Genomic DNA, 21557 nt, shown 5'->3' on the forward strand with positions numbered 1-21557 from the left:
CCTTTGTGTCCTACTGGATGGTTATCCTCTCAATTATTCAGTATTCACTTTTTTCTAGTTGTAAAATTACATTTGTTTTGTACTCTGTCTTATGGGAAATGTTTTCACGTAATTGCCTCATTTGGCTTCTTTATCCATGACCTATTTTATGACTTATTTAAATACATTTTTTCCCCAAATGGTATTATATCAGCAAATTTTCATAGCCTGATCATCCTTTGTGACTTTAGTAATTTAACAAATGTTAAGTGGTTCCACGTTGGCCACACTCTGAAAGACAGAATGAAGCATTTATACAATGAGGTCACAGTTTCTCCCTCAAAAAAAAAAAAAGGAGGTATGTTGTGGTCCAGAGATCCTCAACCTTTTTCTGCTTTCTGCTTCCATAGAATTTACATGTGCACCCCGCTGCCATCAGCGGCTTCTCTTCTTAGGTGCCATGTGTCTCATCATGGTGGGGGATGGTTGGATGGAAACCCACGAGCACTGTTGCAGTCCGTCATCAGTATTTTCTGTCCTCTGCTTCTGTAAGGCAGGATTCTCCTTTGCTGCCATTTATCCTTTGGTTCACTGCTTACTTATAATCACAGCAAACATGTGAGAGCTTTCTGTGTGCTAGGCACAGACCTATGGTTTTATTTCAGATTGTTTTCTCCTTATCCCTTGGCTCTTCCTGGTGAGCTGTTTCCCGAAGACTTCCATACTTGCATCTCCCATCTAGACCTTTATCCTAAGATCCAGTCCCATATATCCAGTTAACTAATGGACATCTCTGTCAGGATAACCTGTACACTCTTCAAATGTAGTATGTCCAAAACTGTTTTTCCTTATGTATTTAGTCAGCATCTATTTGACCAGCCACTGTGCTTGATGTTGGCGATAGGAGCTCACTGTCCATAATTATATACAGCAAGAGAACCTCTATGGTTCATTCTGAGAATCGTTTATATGTAAGAATAAAGTCAGACTTACACTTTAGCATGGCATAAGGACCTTATGGTCCCAGACCCCTGCTTACACCCCAGCCTTATCCTCTGTTCTCTTCCATTCATCCTACATACTAGCCTAATAAGCTACTTCCTGTGCCGCCCACATACCTCTTTGAGTTTCTTTGGCTTTTATTCCCTTTCTCTGTTTTATTTACCTTGAAGTCTCAATTGTTCCTTTAAGCTCAGCTTTAATACAGTTCGTGGTGCCTAGCAGGTACTTAATCTGTATTTCCCAAATAAATGTTAATGTATGTCTGCTATTATAATGGATATTTTAGAAAACTTGAAGAAATGTGGCCCCTCCATTCTCAAGGAATTTCCAATCCAGTGGAGATAGGGCAAAATGTAATATATATATATTTCCATAGAGGGCATGACTTTCCATCACAGTACTGTATTTCTCATATTACAATAAAGTGTGTGGTCCAGTGAGGAAGAGTAGATACTCTGTCTTTGCAGAGCTATTACATTCTGACATCTTGTAGTCTAAATAAGCTGCATGTGTTGTTCAGGCTATAATTAGTCTTTAGCAGTAGTTACACATTATTTCAGGATAAAATATCCCATTTGCAACAACATGGATAGACCTGGAGGGTATTATGCTAAGCGAAATAAGCCAGACTGAGAAAGACAAACACCGTATGATTTCACTCAGATGTGGAATATAAACAAATACATAGACAAAGAAAATAGTTCAGTGGTTACAGGGGGAACGGGGGTGGGAGATGGGCACAGGGGGTGATGGGGAGCACTTATGTGGTGGCGGACAAGAAATAATGTACAACTGAAATCTCACAATGATGTAAATTATTAGGAACTCAATAAAAAATATATATATATGCTCACAAATCACTAACCATCTCCTTAATATCTAGAATTAACTTACCAATTCTTAGTTTTAAAAAAAATTACCAGATTATTTGTAAATAGTTAATTTGCTCCCATTCCCCCTCCTGCTCCTTTTACACAGTGTATCTTAATGTCAAATAACACACTTAAAAGTTAGGAAACAGCCATCAAGTAAGATTATGTACATCATCTTTGATTCGTCGACCCCTTTTATTACCTGTGTCTAGTCCCCAAATCCACTGAGTTGTTCTTTCAAAATGACTATTGGATCTGACCATTTCTCTCCATTCTTGTCACTCTATCATTCAGGCCCACATCAGTTTATTACTTGAATCTTGGGGGTGCCAAACAGTCGGTCAGTCTTACTGTGTCTAGGCTCACCTCCACATCCCAGGCCCAGGTCCCATCAGCACACTGATGAAGAATTTTTAAGGTGTTGTTTTCATACATCAAGCATTCCTCTGCTTGAAAGCTTTCAATTGGCGTCTGCTGCCTAAGAGATCACATTAGAGTCCTCATCTTGGTATTCAAAACTTTTCATAATTTGGCTCCACTGTACTCATCCAACCTTATTTTCCACTGCTCCTTATTTCTAACCTTGCATAACTTTGATTTTCCCGTGTTTATTTCTTCTTTGCAAATGTTTTCAATTGTTTACTCTCCCAGTAGTGTCTTTTTCTCCTTAGTTTTCTAAATCTAGCCTGTCTTTAAGGCCTGACCCTAGTCCCTCTCTCAGAACCCTTCTCCAGTGTCTCCTGGTACAGTGAGCTCTTCTTTCTTGGATGTCTTCTGATTATCAGTAGACACAGTATCTAGTATTGCCACTGTGCAAACATCATACTCCTTACAGTGCTTTGTTGTATATTGTTTTTTGTGGTCTTGAGAGCTGGCTGGCATATTCAGCATTGAATTAGGGTGGCAATATCTGAGGCCAGTTTTACTCTATCAGTCAGGGTCTATATAGACTTTATCTACATTAAAATATTTAGCTTTTTGTAGTCAGATCTATGTGATTAGGTCCTCCAATTAGCAGTTAGCAGCAGAAATCAGGATTTCCTGGAAATAACTTGTGTAGTTATTCATATGCTCCTTCAATAAATATTTACCAAGTGCTCGTACTATGTGCCAGGCGCCGTGAAGGTGCTAGGGAAACAGCAGCAAGTAAAACAAAAAACTCCTGCCTTTGTGGAGCTTAGTGGGGGCAAACAGACAAATAGGTAAAGAAATTCAGTCATATAGCAATAAGTGCAATGAAGGACAACAAATGATGAGTGATGGGGGAGGGATGGGTTGCTACTTTAGATAAGACAGGAAGACGTCTCTGAGAAGGAGACTTTGAACAGACATCTGAATAAAGTGAGAGAATAAATACTGGAGGAAGGCGGGAAGGGGAGGGGAGAACTCTGCAGGCGGAGGAACAGCAATTCAGAGGCCTTGAGGCAACAGTGCGTTTGGTATCTTCAGGCAACAGTAAAGGGAGCATGTGGCTAGAATGTAGCGGTCTAGAGGGAGAGTCGTTAGAGGAATCAGAGAGGTAGACGGGGAGGCAGATCATGCCATGGGAAGGACTTGTGATTTGATGGGCGATGGTAAAACTTGGATGGACTTTGAGAGGAAGGACATGCTCAGATTACCGTGAAAAAGGATCCCTCACACTGGTGAATGGAGAACAGACTAGGGGTTGATGCGAAGCAGGGAGAGCCCACGTGGCAGGTTCCAGGTGAGAGGTGGATGCTTCCTTGTTAACCATTCATCATGAAATGAACAAATGCTTTGTGGCACTTGTTATTCTGCATATATTTATGGGAGCCTACTCTGTACCAGGCACTGTAGTAACCACTAGGGATATAACGGTGAGTAAAAGATACAGCCCATCTACTGATAAAGCTAAGAATCTTTAACCAGAGTTCAGTCCAACCAATGCTAGTTGATACTTGTTCTGTGTCGAACTATTTCAAGGGAAAACTGTTCTGAATTTACTCTCAAAAAGCCAATCAGAAAAGGGAATATTTCTCAGTTCCTCTAAAGGCGTACTCTTCATAACGGCCACAAAGTAGTACAACAGTGAGGTTCCAAGTTGGGCAGGAGTTACTGTCATGGCTATGGCTCCTGGGAGATCAGTGCATTCCTGAGTTACTGGAAGATGAACTCTTTTATTATTTCATGTCCAGAAACAGAGATCCTGAGGTCTGCAGTGTAGCCTTGAGATGGACTGAGGGACTGAGAGCTGGTCCTGTAGGGTGGTTTCTGTCATGGCACGCTTGACCTTTATCTCTTGTCTGGAGCTGTGACTGCTACAGAGAACTGTGCCTTCAGTCCACTTTTATACCAAATGAGTTAACTGGGATTAAATTGGATTGAGATGGGCACCGCACCCAATAAAATTGTGATAATTTTCCATTTTAGCTCTGAGAGCAGCACAATTAGAAAAGTATTGTCACAACCATTTTATAGATAAAGAAAATGAGACTTAGAAAGGTCAAATAAGTTACCTGAGTGTGCAAAGCTAGTAAAGGTACGTGGCAGGGCTGCAGTTCAAATTCTTGACTCCAAACACTGTACTTGTAAATACTACCCTAGCCTATCTTTCCTCTCCAGGTACTACTATTTCAAAATAAAACAAATTGCCTCCTGGCTTTAATCCTACTCATTTCCCTTCTCTCGTCCTCTCCTATCTCCACTTGCACTTACCCTCCTCCTCAACTCACTATGTCAAAGAAAAAGAACATTTTTGAGACCAAACTATTTCCTAACAGTTCAAGTCTACCAGCAGTATATGAGAATATTCATTTCATCATATTCTACATTGACAAGGTAAATTACCTATTTATTTCTGCTTTTGTAACCTGTCTTGTCCTTTGCTCATGCTTCTATTGGGATCTTAGTGTTTTCTTATCACTTTATATGCACTTTATAGAAGGAAGTTTTATGTGTGGTTTTTATAGTCATCTGTGCTGCATTCAGAGTTGTAATGAATATCAGCCCAATTTAGTCAACAGGAAGAAGTCATCTACAAGCAATTCTGCTTTATGCTAAACACTGTAGGCCCAGTGCCACCTCTGCTTTAAACTCCAAGTGTACCTAAGGCTGCTTAAGTTTCTTTATTTTATTTCCTCTATATAAAGAAAAGAAAAATAATTACTGGATTAGAACACACAAGTATGTAAGGATGTACATGAACTTGATCATCTTAAATCTTCCTAACTCTTATTGATCTTCACCTTTGTAACTCTTTCAGAAATGTTTGTGCTGATTAATACTTAAATGATCTAAATATTGACTTGGCCGTTTCTAGCACATATAAAATAATAATAGCCTCATAGTTGTTTTCTTGCTTCTGAAGCAGCCAGCTTCCTCACGCATTTCTTCATTACTCATTATTGTCCTCAAAAATAGCTCTTCAATTGAAATTGTGGTTTCCTGAGTTTCCTGTGTCATTTCAATTAATGTATTTCTCCAAGTCTGTAACCCTAAGGACTGGTTACCACACACCATGTTTCCTAGCAGATGAAAAATTCTTATGTTTTCACTTAACGGTCCCTCTACTAAGCATTTCAGGCTGTCCTGGGGGAACTGTCTCCTACTCCATCAGTATGTGAAGGAGTCAGAACCCTGAGATACAAATGATAAAAAATGGGTTTCATATTTGAGATTTTAAGTTACTAGGCATTTTTCTTTTATAGCTTAATCATTGTGATTTTCCAAGATAATATGTACAGAAGGAGAAAGATTTTATTTCAGAGACTGGAAAAAAGCAATATAGCATTTTATAATATTTACATAAAAATGGAGCAGTACTCTAGGAGAACAGTCATTTTTGCTTTAAAGCTCCTGAATCCAATGCCACATCTTCCCTGGGCAGATTATTCACAATGTATATGGTAAGTCATTCTGTCTCCTGAAGCCTGTGTGTTTAGCCCTGAAAGTTCACTCTCTTTTGTCTTTTACTTTGAGGAAGCCCATTCTGGTTGACTTAAGGCCTGGAGTAGTTTGTTACAAAATTGAACAGTTAAGCCCTGCATCAATTTGTATCCACTCTGACTAGATTATTTCATACTAGCTCATTTCTGAGTCATCTCTAGAAATGGTGATTCCTCTTTCTATACCTAATCTTATGTCCAAATGTTTTTGTTGTAACAAGGCTAAATGCAGGTCCCCACCTAATTCTTGCAGTAGTTTGTTCAATACTGAAAGGCCAGTGTGGTTGAAGCACGAGTGAAGTGGGGTCGGCTGGTGTGAGATGAGATGGGAGAGAGAGGCAGGGGTCAGATCATATACAGCTATCTGAAGGCCATGATAAGGAGCTCAGATTTTATGGAACTATTTAAATGGGATTAACATGATGGAATTGACGTTTTTAAAAAACCACCCTGGCTGCTCTGGAGAAAAGCCACACAGGGCTTGGTGACAGATTGAATGTAGGCCCTCAGGGAAAGAGGCATCAGGAATATGCCCAGGAATCAGTCACACCACTGTAATGGCTGCCTTGAGTCTTTCTGTGATTCCCATTCTGGTGGGTCACTGCCTTTGCTGTACCTGATGACCCCAGGTTTTGGGGGAAAAACTAGGGAAGAACAGGTTTAGAGGGGAAAATCAAAGTTCTGTCTACCTACATATTATAACATTCCCAGATTGATGAGACTTTAAAAGTGCTTTATGAAATTTTTCTGAAACATTATTCAACTAACAGTCATGACAGAAACATTCCAGACAGAAGTATTTCCATATTGTTTCACATAATAGACATGAGTCTTACCTGCCCACAACTTCTGAACATCATCCACTGGTGAGTTAGCAAAGTCTTTGATAAAGCCTGGAGAGGTTGTATGTCAGGTTTCTCAACCTCAGCACTGTTGACACTTTAGATAATTCTTTGAGGGGCTGTCCAGAGCCTTGTAGGAGGTTCAGCAGCATCCCTAGCCTATTAGCAGCCCCAACTCCCAGTTGTGAAAACCAAAATTGTCTTATGCTGCCAGAACCAGTGGACAGATTAGTTATTTAAAAACATCTGATAAAGTTGTGAATCATAAAAAAAAATACATAAATGCCTTAAATTTATCTCCTGGTTAAAAGTAAATAAAAATCCATTCAGTATGTTTTGATGTTGGGCCATGGTCCTGAATATGAATCCACTGACTAGATGTCCAAGTTGTCACGGTGCATGATGTATTTTCTACTATTTTTAGTTTTAGGTATTTTAAAATGGGACAAAAATTGGATTATGCTCTCATTCTTTTTATTGACACGTAAGTTAGTCCGATCTTTTAATAACATTTTGGCTGGAGAGGGTTGGAGAAGCACCTGGCTTTCAGTAAGTGCTCCTAATACAGTCAAGCTCGCTTTCAAATAAAACCAGAAGTCTTTCATCCTCACAGTTCTAGAGTGGCTGAATATTTAATTAAGTTACATAATTATTTCTAATTACGACAAACAGGTTCAGTGACCATTGCCGTGAACTCTGTAAGCAACAGTTCACGTGATGGGACAGAAGCACTTGTGGGTATCAAGAGAGCAGCCCCCTAGCCACAGCCTTCAGTGTGCCACGTCATATCCCAGTGTCATCAGGTGGACACTGAGTAAGAGGTACTGTATGGCCAAACGTTATGCAGTACTCTACCTTGATTATCTCTTTTAATCCACGACAATCCTAAGACATAGATACATCAAAATTTTTGTTTTGCCTTTAATAGTGAAACATAGAGCTGAGTGTCTTGCACAAGGTTACACACCTAAGAAATAAAATAGTTAGGATGAGAAACCTAGGCATCTAACATGTTTTACCATTTCATCATAAGTCCAAGGCTACGGGGGTTAATTCTCTACAGAGCACTAGGCTCCAGTCTGGTCCATGATCACAGACTACACCTCTGAATCTTGACCTGTCATCTTCAAAGTAAAGCGCTGTGGCTAGGGGCTGGCCCATGGCCAGTGATTAAGTTCACACACTCTGTGTAGGTGGCCCAGGGTTTCGCTGGTTTGGATCTTGGGTGTGGACATGGCACTGCTCCTCAGGCCGTGCTGAGGCGGCGTTCCACATAGCACAACCAGAAGGACCTACGGCTAGAATGTACAACTATGTACTCGGGGGCTTCGGGGAGAACAAGAAGAAGGGAAAAAAAGATTGGCAACAGATGTTAGCTCAGCTGCCAATCTTTAAAAAAAAAAGGTGCTGTGTCTAGAAAATACGGGAGCTCAATATAAATCCATCACTTGCAACAATTCAGAGGATTAATGGGAAAGCAGAGGGACTTGCTGAAGCATCAGTTCCATACATTCAGGGCTAACCCCAGTACTCCCTATTCATTTCTTATTGCTGTGGTAACAAACTACCACAAACTTAGTGGCCTAAAACAACACAAATTTATTATATTACAGTTTTGTAGGTTAGAAGTCCAATACGATCTCACTGGGCTAAGTCAGGATGACAGCAGGGCTGGCATTCTTTTTTGGAAGCTCTCAGGGAGAATCCATTCCTTTGCTTTTTCCAGCTTCTAGAGGCCACAATATTCTTTTGTGACTCTCCTGCCCTCCCATCTTCAAAGCCACTAACATCGCATCTCCCTCTGACTCCGAACTCTTCTGCCTCACTGTTCCACGATTACATTGGGCTCCTAGATAGTGCAGGATGACCTGCTTACTTTAGGAAAACGAGGCTCAGGGCCTTGGCACAGCTTTGGACCAGTCTGTTCCTGTTCAATTATATTAACTGTATGTTTTTAATGGGCATTTTCACGAAGTCGTAAGACTGAAAGTTTGATTTGTGTGAGAAATTGGTCATGATTGAATTGCTTACCATATTAAAACTATCCTCGAAGTCCATGTAAATGGATCAACTGTGTAATTAAAGATAATTACAGATATATTGGAATCCTTTCATCTGATAGTTTGAGATGTGTATGATCAATCTCACCACATTCCCCACACAAGGTTCTAGTAGAACCATGGCCTCTAATGGAATCTTGTATTTCTTATAGAATATACTTGATGGGTGATACTACAGTGACCGAATTCAAGAAACTGAACAACAATTAGTAACGTACATGAAAGGCTTCTACTGGGAACTCCTCCTGAACGCGCTATTTTAAATGGCTGAGGCTGTTACCGAGATTGTTGGGAGGGAACCATCATTCCCTTCTCCATGCATCATGTCCGTCCATCCATCCAGTGGCTTTATTTCTCACATGCCTCCCAGAATTGTCACCTGTGTGTGGGACAGGCAATGACTTTAACTGTCTTTTGTTCCCTGAGATTTTTGTAAGTTTTTACCTAACATATACATTTAATGGAAAACACTGAATTGAAGGCAGTCACAATGGTCACTGCCATTACACAAAAAGCCACTACTGACTCAACTTTAAAAGCTGCTGTATGTGAGACTGACAGTTCCTTAAAAACTTATACTGCACTTGAATTCCAAAAAGAGCTATGAATTAATAAACGTTCATGATTATAAAGGTGATAAGTTCAACAATAAGAAAAGGGCAGTGATATTAATAATAAACACCATTTGGTGAATCCCTCTGTGCCTGGCCCTTGGCTCACACTATCTCATTCCATCCTCACAACCTGGCGAGGTAGACAGAACCTTTTTACAGATAAAAGCCCTGGGTGTCAAAGCTAATGAACCTGCCAGCCCCACAGAACTAGTAAATGTCAGAATGGAGATTTAAAGCTCAGTGCATCTTATTCCAAGTATGTTTTTATTTGCTAACATATTACAATTTTGAGTGTGTTCTAACATGTTTCTGTTTTTACTTAAAAAATGACCCAGAGGGGCCAGCCCCGTAACCACATGGTTAAGTTCACACGCTCTGCTTCCACGGGCCTGGGGTTCACCGGTTCGGATCCTGGGCGTGGACCTACACACTGTCATCAAGCCATGTTCTGGCGGCGTCCCACACAGAAGAACTAGAAGGACTTACAACTAAGATATACAACTATGTCCTGGGGCTTTGGGGAGAAAAAAAAAAAGATGATGATTGGCAACAAATGTTAGCTGAGGGCCAATCTTCCTCACACACAAGAAAAGCAAAAAACCCAAAAAGCATTTAAAATAACTGAGGAAGATAACTTAAAAAGTTTGAAAAGAATATTTCTCTACCTCTTTTAATTAATTTTATGTGTTGTTTTCTGTCACAGGAGATGAGTATGACGTATGTGCCATTTGTTTGGATGAATATGAAGACGGAGACAAGCTGAGAGTCCTTCCCTGTTCCCATGGTATGAATAATTACACACTTCTTTGAATTTATGCAACAAGTAATTTATATTTAGGTTCAATATTACAGGGGGAGACAGAAAATAGTTACTAGCACACCACAGGCCAGGCCCTGTACTAATTAGTGGTCTCGTTAAAGGATGGAGGTGTAGTGATAAAAGCGTACGTTTCTTCTCTTGTCCCTACATGATGCATATCGATCAGAACATTAATAAACACAGCAAGAGATTAAAAATAATGTTCTCGACCACAGTATACTACCTAAAACGTGTATTTTGCTTCAACAGCTTATCATTGCAAGTGTGTAGACCCTTGGCTAACTAAAACCAAAAAAACCTGTCCAGTCTGCAAGCAAAAAGTTGTTCCTTCTCAAGGCGATTCAGACTCTGACACAGACACTAGTCAAGAAGAAAACGAAGTCTCAGAACATACCCCTTTACTCAGACCTTTGGCTTCTGTCAGCACCCAGTCATTTGGGGCTTTGTCGGAATCCCGCTCACAACAGAACATGACAGAATCTTCAGACTATGAGGAAGATGACAATGAAGATACCGACAGTAGTGATGCAGAAAATGAAATTAATGAACACAGTGTTGTGGTCCAGCTGCAGCCTAACGGTGAACGCGATTACAGCGTAGCGAACACTGTCTGACCTTCAGAGGGTGACTGCGTTATTTCCCTTTAATATGTTTACTTAGGTATATAATTTGATCTTTTTGCTCCCTTCAGAGATTTCTGTAGAAATAACTTAGTTTTTAGTATTCTACAGTTTAATCAGATACTGAAGCAGGTTGTTCTGGTCTGGTATCTGTCTGCAGGAGTGTACTTCATTTCACTAACAACTGACTGGTGCTGTAGTCAAGCATCACATCAACTCTTTTTTGGAATGAAATATAGCCAAAACATGAAAAAAAAATTCCTCAGTATTGCTTGCAGTTAAGACCTAGATCACAGGGTGCCAATGTTCCGGGTTTTACACACGCGATCCTTGCTGTGGCCCCAGCATGAGCTGAAGCAGCTCCGTCTCCCTCAGTTACCTTGAGGCGGCGAGCTGGCGTATGTCTGCTCTGCTATTTCCCCAAATGCCATCATTAGTGAGAGGCCACAAGGTAATCAAGCATTTTTCCTCCTATCGGCACCACAGAGAAACTTAAAGCTCTTTTTCCTTTCTATTCCCAAGTAGTCTTATCTTGATAGGAAAGGTCTGTACTAGCACAGATTTCAAAAGCTTTTTTTCAAGATTTTTAATACTATAGTGTTATGTATGAATTTAATTCATCAGCTAAAGTAACATGTCTCTGGACTTTACTTACTAAATTTCAGTATCCTTAAGGGTTTTATGTTGTGATCAAAGCAAAAAGAAAATGCTGTATAAAGATACCAAACTTCAGCAACTGTTAATACTCAGATCATATACCTCTTAATAAAGAGCATCTTATGCTAATTAGCCCTGCTAAACTATGTACAGAGGAAACCATTCAAGTATTGGATTTGAAAATAATTGCTTATGTTTAACAGACAGAACTAATGATGTATTTAAACAACGTGTTATGAAAAGCTAAATTATATTATACGTCACTGTAACTATGTTGAAAATATAGACTCATGTATAATCAAAATGCTAAGAATTTTTATATGGCCTTGTATGAAGGGAGTTTGAATGTTAATAAACACGTTTTCCACTTTAAGAACTGGCAAATATTTGTTCTACTGTGGTATTACCCACATTAGCCTTATTTATATGTGGTCCTATAAAGGTAGAATGATTAAAACAATTTAGGTCAGGTAAAGACACATCACCTTAGAATTTTATACAAGGTAACTGACTGCTCACAAGCAATTATGTAATCCCAAAAAAGTTAAAACGGCAGCCAAAATCATTCCAACAGTAGTGTGTATTATGGTACCCTACTGTAATCATGGTAATCCTTACAGTAGGCTGCTGTACAGCCTTGAAAGGATGAAGCATCTAGGTGTATCTGTATTGACATGGGAGACTGTTAGTGAACAAAAGCACATCAGAGAATAAGTACATTATGTATATGAGCCTTTTGTTGTAAAAAGAAAAAATTTAATACATTGTAAAAGAAATCTAATACTATTAGGGGAAATTTCACTTTCTGAATCGCTTTCTAAAAAACTCCTCATAATCAACCAAAAAAATAGGTACTTCCACTTAGAAAAAAAGAAAGTTGAATTCCATATCTACTGTATGATACCACCTCATTCCCTGCCATAACCCCCATTTTTTTTTTTTGAGGAAGATTAGCCCTGAACTAACTACTGCCAATCCTCCTCTCCTTGCCTAGGAAGACTGGCCCTGAGCTAACATCCATGCCCATCTTCCTCTACTCTATACATGGGATGCTTACCGCAGCATGGCTTTTTTACCAAGCAGTGCCATGTCGCCCCCCCCCCCCCCCCGCCTCCCATTTTAAAAATACAACACAGGCCTGAAAAACAGAACATTGTTTACTATGGTAGTTAAGCAGAACTTGGGAGTTCGGCATACTTGCGTGGCCCTAACCCTTCTAAACCTGTTTGGTCATTTGTGTAATTTTGTTTAGCCTAAGGGAGATGTGAGGACAAACAGTGAGCTCAGTGCCTGACACAGAAATACAGTTAGTAATAGCTTTATAATTACTGAAGTAAATAATAAAGACATCATACCTAAAACACGTTTTTTTTTTAATGAGGGGAAAGTTAAAAGTCACTGTTACGTGTATTAGATGTTGTATTCCCTCAGTCCTTATTCCACAGTTCAGATCCAGGACCTAGTTCCTTGAAGTTAGGAGTTTTCCTGAGGCAAAAATTACTTTTTTTTTGCAACTCAAAATTGTTACTTTTAGTTGTAAAAAAAAAAAATTTAACAGAGTGTATCTTATTTAACAGCACTGTCTAGGATTATTATTAGTTCTCTTAATATTCTCTTGAAATCTTTTATAATTTCTTCATGGTATAAATATACAGCTTTTTAAATAGGACATTAAATAAAATTAAAATCCAATTTCTATTAAAAAGTACCTTCCCAACTTAAAATTTTCCTGATTATAAAAGCATAGTCACCCGGAAACCTGCCCCCAGAGTTAAATTTTTTCTTCAAAAATACATACGTAAAATACCTGTATATTATTCTACACACTCTATGTAGTTACCCTGTAACATCTGTTTACAGCCTCATATTATGTAACATTCATTGGTGAGCATTTTCTCAAGTCATTCAATCACTTTTATTTTTTTTAAAGATTTTCTTTTTCTTTTTCTCCCCAAAGCCCAGTACATAGTTGTGTATTTTTTAGCTGTGGGTCCTTCTAGTTGTGGCACGTGGGACGCTGCCTCAACATGGCCTGATGAGTGATGCCATGTCCACACCCAGGATCTGCACTGGCGAAACCCTGGGCCGCTGAAGCAGAGCGCTCGAACTTAACCACTCGGCCACAGGGCCAGCCCCTCAATGAGTATTTTATCCTCTGGACATACAATCATTTATTGAACCCATAACCCTGAAAGTTAAATCTTGTAGTTTTCCAAGTTGAGTTATTCCAAGTTATGCTGTGAGGGACAACCTGGTATGCGAATTTGTATGGCTCCATCTCCTCAGGTTAGTCCTAGATCTGAGTCCAAAGCGAAGGCACACGGATGCATTTTCCTAAGTGTCTTTCTAATGAAGCTGTGGATGGGGCCAATGACAGTCCCTTATTTACTATTTTAGTGACATGGGTGCCCTCTACCTCTTCTACTCCCCTCCCCAAACCCACAACACACACCCCCCTCACCTACTTAGAGGTTCGCTCATTAAGGGTTTCACAGTTCTGGCCACTGCTTTCTAGTTACCCTAACAGTTGCGTACAACTGAAGTGTGAGTGTGTTACTGTAAAATCTCAAATCATCACAACTCAACCACCAAATTTTCACTTGACCAACCTTTTCCTAACAGGGATCTTAATAGGTCAAAAAGTTGAGGTTTCTGTTGTTTTCCAATTTCTAAGATACGTCCAACTACCAAAGTAGCACCAATTCCCTTATCTTGCATACTTTTACATCCCTGTGTGTACAAATTCAGAAATGATACCTGACAACACTGTCAAAGAAAAAAATTGGTTATGCACGTATATTTTAAGTAAGGCAAAGAGATTAACTCCCATTCCCTAACCCAACCCACCGTTTCTCAAAGGGTAGCGCAACAGGCCACTTGCAGTGAGACTGACCTGGCGACTGTTTCTAGGGACTTGCAGGGTCTATGGAATCTCCATCTCCAGAACCCAGAATCTGCACTATAACCAGCTCCCCAGTTTTTCTTAGAGCCACACATTTTTGAGCACCCTGCTCTGAACTTCTGCTTGACAGTTCATTGTAATGATTTATCTAAGTAGTATTAAACTAACATATTTACTGAATTTCAGTCTATCTCAGGGACCTTATGACTTCTGGGATTAAACTTGACTGTTACACAGGCATAGTGAACATGTCACTCCAAAGCCAGAAACTGCAAGAACTCCCCAGTTATCTTAGAGGCTGCCTAAAGAGTATCCTGTCTCCTGAGAGGCCCAGCTGGCTGGCTGCAGCCCGCCAACACAGCCTCCAAATCTAGCCATGTGACAGTTCAACACAGAAGAATCCACAATGCAGAAACCCTGCTTGGTACTGGGCCCCTTACTGTTCACAAAGCTTTCACATGTAGAGACCAGCAACAAGAGAAAGATACTTAAATTCTGGTGGATAAGTTCATTTTCCTCTCATAAGCCTGAAATGACTAAAAGCCATTTTTAAGAGATCAAAGCCCATTACAAAGAAATTCCCAGGTGCTCATTATTTATAATAAATACCACAGGAAATGGGAGTAGGCTGTCAGCTTAAGTTTTTTAAGATTTTCTGCTTGCAGCACAGTTTGGCCTATTCTGTATATTCCCATTGTGTCAAAAATTAACATAAGCCAATGATTTATATAAACAACAGGAGTCTAGAATATTTGGTTGGAATAAATTTATTTCATCTGTCTGTAAACAAGGTGTTTAATAGTTATGGCATTTTTTGAAATGCATATTAAATCAGATGAGTTAGACTGTATCCCAGATGTAACAAAGTGCAGGGAAAGAAAATGGACAAATCAGCAACAAGATTTGTTTTTAAATCTGTACATTATCCACAAGGCCCAAACAATAGAAGCAAATACTAGAATGTCCCTAAAGTAGTGCCATTCGAAAGAAACCTTTAATAGGTCAGTTAAAATCCATCTCACAATAGCAACAGTTCATTTTAACAATAGTATGGCACAGAATACATATGAAAAAAACTCATCACAAGACAGCCAAGTCCACAATAATGCAACTTCATATAAAAACTCAAGCTGCAAATAAAAATTGGTCCTATGAAGAACAAACTGGACACACTCCAGATGGTTATGTTGGGATACCTAATGTCCATAATGGCAGCCTTTTACAATTTTACTAAAGAGTAGAGCTGGTGTGCAAAGAAAAAGACAGGAACAAAAATCTGAGCTACTGCGATGATGGCATGTCCCTGGGGATCAATCAGTGTGGTGACTGTGAGGTCGTGGGAGGAAGTGCCTTTGCTCTTGTTTTGAAGTTGCACTCTTCATGTGTCCTGTGCACACTGAAAAAAGGGCTGTCGCTACTCAAGTGCAACAACAACACTGAAAGCAAACTCCCGCAGCTCTCGAGAGCTCATCCACGAAGGGCTAGTAATTTGTTATAAACCAGGCACTGCGCAAAAGAGGAGGGAAGCAAACCAAACACCTTACGTGTGAAGGGAGGGGTGGGAGAGAGCGGAGTGAAGGAAAGATGCATGCACTTCTTCCTCCCAACCATGCGCTACCAAAGGAAGACTAAATGAGCTAAGTAAATGCTCAAAGTGCTGAAAAGACATTGATCAAATCAGAGATTGTACAACCGGCACCTTGCTTAAGATTAACTTATTTTAGTAATCAATATCCCATTAATTGCTAAGACAAAGTGATGCCCAACTTGGCATGCCCCCGCCCCCCAAATTTCAAGGTATCATGCAAATCATTATTGTGCTGCAATTATGTTGCCAGATAAGGGTGGTTACATACAGTGGTTAACATACAAATGATCCATTGGGCAAACAGGAATTGTGACATTAGAAAAGAGGTAAAGAAAAATTAGCCACCATCTATAGTCTGGTAGCACTATGACCATAATTGGGGTGGTGATGAAGACAGTTGCTAGGTAGATGGGGAGAGGCTGCTTACACATCAGACCTCCTCAGGTATAAAGCGAGTTCATATGCTTTCTTGTTAAGTGTGCCTCCGTGGACACCTTCCTTTCCCATGACTATAACCAATGCTGGAGTACACAAGGAAACAAAACAAAAGTGAACAGAATTATTTAAGGGGGGGAGGGCAGAAAGAAAGACACCTTTCCCCACCAACAGAGGGATACAAAGGAGACACAGGTTCATACCCCATCACCCTGCATTGCTAATAAAATTTCCAGAATTAAGACTCAAGCTTACAGCTAGGAAAGTTTAAGAGCAATTTTTCCCCTAATACTTAACAGTCTGCCTAGCAGCTAGAACCCAGAGTCTCTCAAGTATTTTGCCATTGAGTATGCCTTCTTATTCAATCCGCCTCCATGGACCCCTTCTTTTCCCATTACAAAGACCAAGACTGAAAGAGAAAGAAGAAAAGTGTTTCAAAAGAAGTGTTAATCAAGAAAGTCACATAAGTTTTAGCAGACAGAACCCCGATCAATAAGTTAACATTAAGTTAGTTGTCCATGAACAGTCAGCACTGAAGTCAACCAGGTCTCCAAAAAGGAGAACTTTCCAACTTGTAACAGACTAAAAACACTGTAACTATTAACTGCATCTTGGAAGTCCAATCAATACAGCTGCAGCAGTGTATAAACATATCTTTAGGCTAGCCAGGGGAAAAAAAGTGTCATCATTTATCTCCTATTCTATGACCAAAAAACTTCTAGTTAATATGACAAATACATATTAGACTGGCCCCAAAAATATAAACGTAAAAAACCTAGGTGATTATTTATTTACAAAATTCTCCCAAAATTTAACATGCTTAAGAACCATTAAGTTGAGGTTAAATGGGTCTATTACTTCCAGAGGAAAACTAAGACCAAATTTTAAACAGCATTTTCAGTGCCATTCAGAAAAGGCCAAACTGAAAGCACTTAAAGCTTTTGCTTACTGACATCCTCACTCTGCAAGCTTTGTTTTTAATTGAGTCTAAAATCCTGAAATAGGTTTACTATTTCCAACAGGTTCTTCTATGATGCAATTCAAAGGTCTAGCCTCAAAGTAGATGTGTATGTCAGATTTTATATTCACGGCCACTAGATGTCAGTAGTGCTTCATGACATGAAAATCTCATTCTGGTTTTGTCACATGGTTGATACTTCTTTTTAACATATTTATCTGAGCTCGGCTAATGTTTAGAGATTTGCCTACTATTTTACAGTCATCTAAGTTTCCTATCGACAATACTTATGAGCATCCACTCACAGCAGAGTAAGAGTAAACGTTGGGACAATCGCAGGGAGTTGGGAGGACCACTGCAATAAACTGCAGCTCAGAGCAGCTTCCGTTCCTTCGAGCTGATCTTAAAATTAGATGTGCCAAGACTGCTATGTAAGCCTACACGAGCCTTCTTTATTTACACAATATTTTCACAGGTTATCACATCTAAACGTATTTGTAAATCAGATGTCATAATAAACTTCAGTTTTGAAAGTTTCTTTTATAAAAGTAGTGAGACTTATTTAGTGCAGTAAGAATTTCTGCAACGTTGACAACCGTCAGGAAACAGCAGAATATCTGGACCAAGTGTATAAATGAAATATAATTTGCTACTTTTCAAATGTAAATTACAGACACACTTACTTTGAAAATATTTTAGTAAATGAACTTGCTCCAAAACCCTCATTCTAATTCCTTCTCTCTTCCTCAGCAATCTAATAGGAAAATGAGCCAGTATTAATCTTTCCTTTTGTATGCTGAGCAGTGAATGATTAAAATGTGAGCAAGAAAAAAGGGGAAGAGATCCAAATGTCAAAGACTCAAGGGGATTAAAGCACCAAACAGTTTGAATGATTTTACAATTTGGATATACCATAAGATCATCATTCATCATGTCAAGCAGTTTAAGAGACGAATTCAGACTTTCAGTTTACTGGAGCTGAAAACGCAGAGTTCACAGGAACATTCTATTTTAGAATAAAGTCCGGACCTCGGAGACCAGGCTGTACATGCAGCTGCTGTGGAGTGAGCACATCTAAAGCAGTGCCACCCTTCAGTGCTGGCAGTTCACAAAAACCACCTTAATAGCCATTATGGACTAACACTTTTATTCGAAATGGTAAAGAAACTGCTTAATAAGTTGTAATGTGGCGTGCAGCTTTTAACCAAGAGGGCACCTGGCTTACCTCTACCAGCTCTGCCGACGGCAACGTTGTATGTTGGCTCCCCACCTTGACTCTTCGTCCGGATGTCCATCGTGCAGTCACCATCGACGTATAGGCTATCTCTGATCACTGAGCACTTCTTTGCGCCAAGAGTCAAACCGTTGGTAAAGAAACCTTCCCGGTCTTTTCCTACAATCATATCTATTTCTACTGGCTGCCCCCACCAAAGAAAAAGAAAAAGAAACATGAAGTTACAGTTAATTTCTTTCAGGCCTTAATATAACAGGAAAGAAGACTGTGCGCCAAGTGTGTATTACCACTGCAAGACATCCACTTTGCGCTAGCGTAAAATGAGGTTTCAGTCTGGTCTACAGAATTACTCGATCCCACGTGATTCCATATAATACATCAGTTAGCCAGAGTTCAGTTAGTGCAGTCTGCGAACTAAAGACCAGTCCAGGAAGAGACTCTCAAATAGCTGGTCGTTGACACTAGACAAACCGCAAACTTGAGTTATTTATAAACTATCAAGTCAGGCGGTCCCTGAAGAGCTTATGTAATGGTAAGGAGCCACCTAGAAACTTGACAGCGGTTCCATCAGCATCAGTCACGTTAGTCAGTCGTGTTGCATCAGATCCAAAGTTGCCTGAAAGTCCGACACAAAGCCGGTGCTCAGCGGATCCGTGCGCTTGCCCTCGGCTCCACGCCGCCCGAAACGAGCCCCCCGGACGAACTTCCAACCGCAGAGCTCAGCGCGCGGCCCGATTCAGATTTCCCTCCTCGCTCTCTCCAACTTCCCTTCCCCTCCCGCCAAACGCAGACAGGCCGCTGCCCGCAGCAGCGCAGCGGGCGACGGAGAGGCGAGAGAAAATGGAGGGAGACGGCGGGGGAAAGAAACTGAGGCAGCCAGCAAACCGGAAAGCAGAAACGTGCCTGCCAACGCTCGGCGAGCGAGCAGGAAGGCGTCGCCCCCCTCGGAACTGCAGAGTCATAGCAGGCCCAGCCATTGGCAGGCACGCGCCCGCACCCGCGCAGCGCCGCGGGCCGCACACAAAGGGCCGGGCGACGGCCGCCGCGGCTCTGCAGCCCGGGGCACGGGCAGGGGGCGGCGCGGGCCCGGCGCCGGGCCGGGAGCGCGAGGCCAGCACGTTAAGGGAACGCTCCCGTGTGCGACCGGCTCGCCACGACCTTAGCGAGAGGCACAACAATACGGCAGCCCGCAGGTCGCTGACGAGTCCTCCGCAGACGTGTGGCGCCCAAGTCAAACGCCCGGTCCGAGAGCGCCGCGGGCGCCGAGCCGCGCCGTCCGCCCGCCCGCCCGCGCTCCGCAGGGAGGGGCTCGGCGGCGGGGACTCCCCGGCCCGCACCTCGCCGGCGCCCCGCGGGAGCGCCCCCTTTGCGGGGCTGCGTTGCGTCACCGGGGATAACGGTCTATCGATGAGTCTCCATCGGCGGAGAGAGATCAATGGCAGTTCGCCATCTTGGAGAATTAAAAAAAAAAAAAACAAAACCCTCCGGAGCCCAAGCCCGAGTCGAGATTCACCACCCGCCTACGCCGGCGGCGCGCCCGGCTCGCAGCCCCGGGGCCCCGAGAGCCGGCCCGCGCCCAGGCCCGCGCCGCCCCGCCCGGGCCCCGCGCCGCGAGAGGCAGCCCTGCGGCCGGCGGGGCCACAGGGGCTGCGGGCGCCGGGCCCGCCCCCGCCGCGGGCGCGCCCCCTCCCCCGCCCCGCCGCCGGCCCGAGCGCGGCCGCCGCCCCCGCTGTCAGCGCGGCCGCGGAGGGGCGTCCCGGCCTCGGCCTGCCCGCCCGCCGCCCGCCGCAGCCCAGCCCCGCACACCTGCCGGCGCCCCCGGCCCCCGCGCCCGCTCGGCGGGGCCCCGGCCACGGTCCTCACCGTGATGCTCTGGAAGACGCCCCCGGCCGTGGCGGCCCACACGTATTTGGCGTCGCAGTAGCCGACAATGGCGGCCTCCTGGCAGCAGCCATCGCACATCAGGTTGTCCACGTAGCTCTGCCACCCGGCCATCTTCAGCCCTCAGCACTGCAGCGGGGACGGCGAGCAGCAGCAGGCGCAGCGGCGGCGGGAGCGGCGCGCGGGGGGCGGGGCGGGGGCGGGAGGAGGCGGCTCTGCGCAGGCACCGACCGCCCCCTGCCCGCGGCGCTGCGCACGGAGGACGCGGGGACGGCGGGAGGGACGAGCCGCGAGCGAGCCCGGCCGCCCGCCCGGCCGCCCGCCGCAGCCGCGGGCTGACTGACACGGCGGGGGCTGCGGGGCGGCGGCGGCGGCCCCTCAGTGCAGCGCCCTCGGTGCTCGCGGCCGCGCGGGCGTGCGCGCGTGCGTGCGATCCTTCCGCGGCGCCGGCCGAGGGTCTCGGCGGGCGGGGAGCGGCGGCGGGGGCGCGGAGGGATACGCCGGCGCAATCACGGCGCCACGTGCGGCGGGGGGCGCGGGGCGGCGGAGTCCGGGCCGCGCGGAGGGCGTCCACGCAGCGCGCTCGGCATCCGGGACGGCGGCGTCCGGCGAGCCTCGGCGACCCGCGGCCGATGGCGATGCGCCTCTCCTCTGCGGCCGCTGGCTTGGGATGCGGAGTCGAGCGCCTCGGTGTCGGGTTGCAGAGTTGCCCTGGTGACGGGATGCGCAGCGGTGACTCCTCCTTGCGGTGGGGGCGCTGAAGGCGGGGCCGCCCCCACGTTCCTCGGGCGCCCCAGCGGGACCCTGGTCCCCGGACCCCTCACCCGTCCTTCGGCCCGGAAGGCAGCCGAGCTCCGCCACCTGCAGTCTGCGGGGCTCGCGGCTCCGGGAACGTCCCTGGGCTTTGCGGAGCCTTCACTGTTGCCCCATCTGGGTACCAGGGGCCTCGGCTCTGTGGGTTCGGGGACGGGAAGGCGCCGCTCCCCCGCCCCACCCCGGAGTGTTGCTCATCACGTTTGGCTAAATTGCTTGTAAATTCCGTACTAAACAAATAGCGACCCATGTAAACTATTTGTTAGTAACCCGGAAAGTTACTCGGGGGTGGGGGTGGGGTCGAAGAAACGGTTGAAACTAGAAAGAATAAACAATCTAAGAAAGGGTTCACTTCTGCTCTCCAAGGGTAAAATA

The 21557-nt window shown here is 43.6% G+C and overlaps 2 protein-coding genes across 4 annotated transcripts in view; one reads left to right on the forward strand and one right to left on the reverse strand.

The window, feature by feature from the left end:
- Positions 1 to 11747, forward strand: part of RNF13 (ring finger protein 13) — a 157887-nt gene extending 146140 nt beyond the window's left edge. For both annotated transcript variants that reach the window (XM_014838564.3, XM_044755249.2), the window contains exons 9-10: positions 9978 to 10058; positions 10344 to 11747. In XM_014838564.3, coding sequence (XP_014694050.1) covers positions 9978 to 10058; positions 10344 to 10708 — 446 coding nt within the window. In that variant the 3' untranslated portion in view covers positions 10709 to 11747. The remainder of the gene's footprint in view (positions 1 to 9977; positions 10059 to 10343) is intronic.
- A 3277-nt stretch (positions 11748 to 15024) lies between these two features.
- PFN2 (profilin 2) lies at positions 15025 to 20705 on the reverse strand. Of its 2 annotated transcripts, none has more exons than XM_044754673.2 (3): positions 20352 to 20705; positions 18480 to 18672; positions 15025 to 16705 (listed from the first exon to the last, which is right to left on the reverse strand). In XM_044754673.2, the coding sequence occupies exons 1-3, from the start codon at positions 20481 to 20483 to the stop codon at positions 16608 to 16610; spliced, it is 423 nt and encodes a 140-aa protein (XP_044610608.1). In that variant the 5' UTR covers positions 20484 to 20705; the 3' UTR covers positions 15025 to 16607. The 2 variants fall into 2 exon arrangements, with proteins under 2 accessions (XP_044610608.1, XP_044610609.1); XM_044754674.2 differs by having other exon boundaries at positions 15025 to 16382; positions 20352 to 20665.
- Between the last annotated feature and the right edge of the window lie 852 nt (positions 20706 to 21557).

This window comes from Equus asinus, chromosome 21 (genome assembly GCF_041296235.1).
Source record: "Equus asinus isolate D_3611 breed Donkey chromosome 21, EquAss-T2T_v2, whole genome shotgun sequence".
Classification (NCBI taxonomy): Eukaryota; Metazoa; Chordata; class Mammalia; order Perissodactyla; family Equidae; genus Equus; species Equus asinus.